At 46.1% G+C, this 3719-nt stretch overlaps 1 protein-coding gene across 1 annotated transcript; it reads left to right on the plus strand.

Moving 5' to 3' along the window:
- The first annotated feature begins 754 nt into the window (after positions 1-754).
- LOC119332873 (malate dehydrogenase, cytoplasmic) lies at positions 755-2858 on the plus strand. Its single transcript, XM_037605983.1, has 6 exons — positions 755-935; positions 1037-1212; positions 1675-1952; positions 2043-2178; positions 2260-2371; positions 2518-2858. The coding sequence occupies exons 1-6, from the start codon at positions 803-805 to the stop codon at positions 2610-2612; spliced, it is 930 nt and encodes a 309-aa protein (XP_037461880.1). The 5' UTR covers positions 755-802; the 3' UTR covers positions 2613-2858.
- Positions 2859-3719: the final 861 nt, after the last annotated feature.

Consider the following 3719-nt stretch of genomic DNA (forward strand, 5'->3'; position numbering starts at 1 on the left):
GCCAAGTCGTCGAGATCCACTCCAAGTGGGGTTTTGAGTGTGCTTTGCTAGCTAGATCTTCTCTTACATGTCTTGATCTGGTCGGGTAGGGGGCGAACTGAAGTGGAAGTGGCAAATAGTGGCGGATCAGACAAGTGGGAGAGCTCACTGCTAGCTTGGTTCGTTGTCTGTAATTTGGCCCGAGTTGTGGTGTTTGCGTGATTTGATAGGCTGATCTGATGGCCTTTGGTAAGGATTTGCGGGTAGACCTGCTAATAGTCGCTTGATCTTATATATATATTCTAATATGGCATAGACGCCAAGGAGTTGGTGCACTTGTTGAACTGATTTGCTTGTTATGATATGATAACTTCTAGTCTGGCTGCATGGCTTTGGTGCAGATCTCGGGATAGTACCGTAATCTGATTAGGGATCTGAACTGATTGCTGCTGTTAATTCGATAAGTGAGAGAGTATTGCACCAGACGAGTGGGTCAGTTTGGTTGGGTTTAGAGGATCGATTTACTTTTTGTTGTCATAATGATATTGCCTCACGAGGTTTAGAGCAGTGCTATGCGTGTAAATAAGGTTGTATTTTTGCTTAGGCAGGTTTTACTTTGTGTATTGGCTTGTTTGGCGCCTCAATGCAACACATGAAAGTGTACTGGACAGCATGGTTGCTTAAATTAAATGACTAGAATCTTGCTAAGTTAGGATGAATAACTAATAATTCTTGCGTGCTAGAATCTTGGTAATTTTAGTAAGTAGCATGAACTGACTTGTTCCTTTGTTGACCAGGACAAATCGGATATGCTCTTGTTCCCATGATTGCCAGGGGAGTTATGCTTGGTGCAGACCAGCCTGTTATTCTGCATATGCTGGATATTGAATTTGCTGCTGAAGCTCTTAAAGGTGTCAAGATGGAGTTGATTGATGCCGCATTTCCACTTCTCAAGGGTAAGCTGGTTTGTTCAATTTGTTTCTTTTTAGACAGCATTACCTCTTTTTGTGGATGATCATCCTTGCTGATGCTTAAACCTTCTGTTGGTACACTATAGGAGTTGTTGCAACAACTGATGTTGTTGAGGCCTGCACTGGTGTGAATGTTGCGGTTATGGTTGGTGGATTCCCCAGGAAGGAAGGAATGGAAAGGAAGGATGTTATGACGAAAAATGTTTCAATCTACAAAGCTCAAGCATCTGCTCTTGAAGCTCATGCAGCCCCCAATTGCAAGGTATGAATTAATCGGCTATATAAACTGTACCTTTTGTCAACATGCATTCAGTTAGATGGTGATAGTACCATGATAAAACCATAAATAGACTAGTTATAACATTTCCTGGACACTTCATTCTTATCGTCACATGTGCCTTTGATGCATTAAGAAGTATCTCGAGAAAATACTGGCTTATTGAAGGGCAAACCTTTAGCATGGTGATGCATTTTGTACTGAATGTGGCATAAGACCATAGTAAAAAATAGACCCTCCTTAACTTGTAAGATTAGTCGGATGCTCCTCGTTATTGTTCACATCAGTATTTGGACGCATTAAGAAATACATAAATAATGTGGACTTATTTAGGACAAACTTGAGCCTCAGTTATGGTGTTTCTTAGTTTGCTTGAAAAGCCATGCAAAGTTCAATATGTTTTTTGCAACTTCTTTGTAAATTCACATTTTTGTTCTGTTTTTGTAGGTTCTGGTTGTTGCCAACCCAGCAAACACCAATGCTCTCATCCTGAAGGAGTTTGCTCCATCTATCCCTGAGAAGAACATCAGTTGTTTGACCCGCCTAGACCACAACAGGGCACTCGGTCAGATTTCTGAGAGACTTGGTGTCCAAGTTTCTGACGTGAAGAATGCTATTATCTGGGGTAATCACTCGTCCAGTCAGTACCCTGATGTTAACCACGCCACTGTGAAGACTCCCAGTGGAGAGAAGCCTGTTCGTGAACTTGTTCAAGATGATGAATGGTAAATGAGAAATGCTGAAAATATCAAGTTTTGTTGTCAGATCCATTTTCCTTCATAGAATCTAATAATGGTGTTATCCTCTTTCCGCAGGCTAAATGGGGAGTTCATTGCCACTGTCCAGCAGCGTGGTGCTGCAATCATCAAAGCGAGGAAGCTCTCCAGTGCTCTCTCTGCTGCCAGCTCAGCTTGTGATCACATCCGTGACTGGGTTCTGGGAACCCCTGAGGTCTGTTTCAGCCCTTGGACCTTTTTGGTATTTGGCTTATTTACATGCAGCGTCTTAACACGCTGACTTCGTGGATCATAGGGAACATTTGTTTCCATGGGTGTGTACTCTGATGGTTCATACGGTGTGCCTGCTGGTCTTATCTACTCCTTCCCAGTAACGTGCAGTGGTGGTGAATGGACAATTGTTCAAGGTGGGTGTCGACGCAACACTCTTAACCGCATGGCAGTTTCTTTGGTTCATATATTCTTCCCATGCTTCTACTTGTCTGTCACGCACATGTGTGACCACATTAATTTGTAGCCACCTGCCAAATATTTATTGTATGTCATCTTGCAGGTCTCCCGATCGATGAGTTCTCGAGGAAGAAGATGGATGCGACCGCCCAGGAGCTGTCGGAGGAGAAGGCGCTGGCCTACTCATGCCTCGCGTAAATCCACATTGGAAGGGCAGCTGCTCCTCTGGATGTTTTGAATAAATGAAACCTTCCGCTCCTTAGAAACTCTCGTCTCCACCCAGAACAGCCGCACATCGCGATGCATGCTCCTTTTCGCTGGTTTTCCCAGTGTGTATGAATGAGGCTTGTAGCTCCCCTTTTGCCTGATGATTTACAGGACAGTACATTTGCTGGAAGAGTGAAACAATTTGACACCTGATTAGAATCTACTCCTACTTGTTTTTCTCGGGATCCCCGACTATTACCTGGGCACATAACCCACGAGGCAAAACTAGACGGCCTGGGAAAATCATCTACGCAGTTTGTTCAGGGATTTTCCGACCCGATCCTCGCCGAGAAATATTACACGCCTCCGGACATCGGGGACGAATTCTTCGCTGTCTCTTGAGACCGATCAGCCCCCGCCGGGCGACCTCCTCTGGCCACGCGACCTCATTGCTGACTGTGACCACATCCTACCTTCGGCATGCCCCCTCCTTCAACTGCTCAAGCAGATCCAGCAACAGTTTCTCTTTGTGGTTCCTTCCACATGTAGAACCAGTCACATCTCTTCCTATGGCTTCCCCTACGAAGCTTTGAATCCGGCAGGCAGCAGCCACGCCAAGCTGCAGCAGCTCAGTTCCTGGCGAAGCGGAGCAAAATTTCGTGTTTTGACCTTACATTTTAGGATCTAGCCCCGGTTCAAAAAATTATCGGGATTTGACACCCTTTTCACATAACATTTTAGGATCTAACCCCGGTTTGAAAAATTATCGGGATTTGACCCTTTCGCTACTGCCAGGAGAGCTGGCGGTAGGGTTATACAGCCTACCGTCAGGGACCCTGGCGGTAGGGTGCGACGGAGGGGGACGGCCACCGTCTTCGCGTGCTGATGTGGATTAGCACCCTACCGCCAGGGACCCCGGCGGTAAGCTGTATAACCCTACCACCAGCCCCCCTGACGGTAGGGTGTGCCAGGGTTTTTGTCACGAAAACCTCCTGTAACGAAATATGCGAGTGCCCTGACAGTAGGGTTAACCTACCGCCATAGGGGCTGGCGGTAGGCTGTCTGATCCTACCGCCAGGGTCCTTGGCGGTAGGGTCT

Source organism: Triticum dicoccoides, chromosome 1B (genome assembly GCF_002162155.2).
Source record: "Triticum dicoccoides isolate Atlit2015 ecotype Zavitan chromosome 1B, WEW_v2.0, whole genome shotgun sequence".
Taxonomy (NCBI): domain Eukaryota; kingdom Viridiplantae; phylum Streptophyta; class Magnoliopsida; order Poales; family Poaceae; genus Triticum; species Triticum dicoccoides.

Bases quoted from the DNA above. Each gene is read 5' to 3' on its own strand.
- LOC119332873 (XM_037605983.1), top strand. From the start codon at position 803: ATGATTGCCAGGGGAGTTATGCTTGGTGCAGACCAGCCTGTTATTCTG. The intron at 2,179-2,259 runs GTCTGTTTCAGC...CGTGGATCATAG, and splicing joins GGGTTCTGGGAACCCCTGAG to GGAACATTTGTTTCCATGGG. The intron at 2,372-2,517 runs GTGGGTGTCGAC...GTCATCTTGCAG, and splicing joins TGAATGGACAATTGTTCAAG to GTCTCCCGATCGATGAGTTC.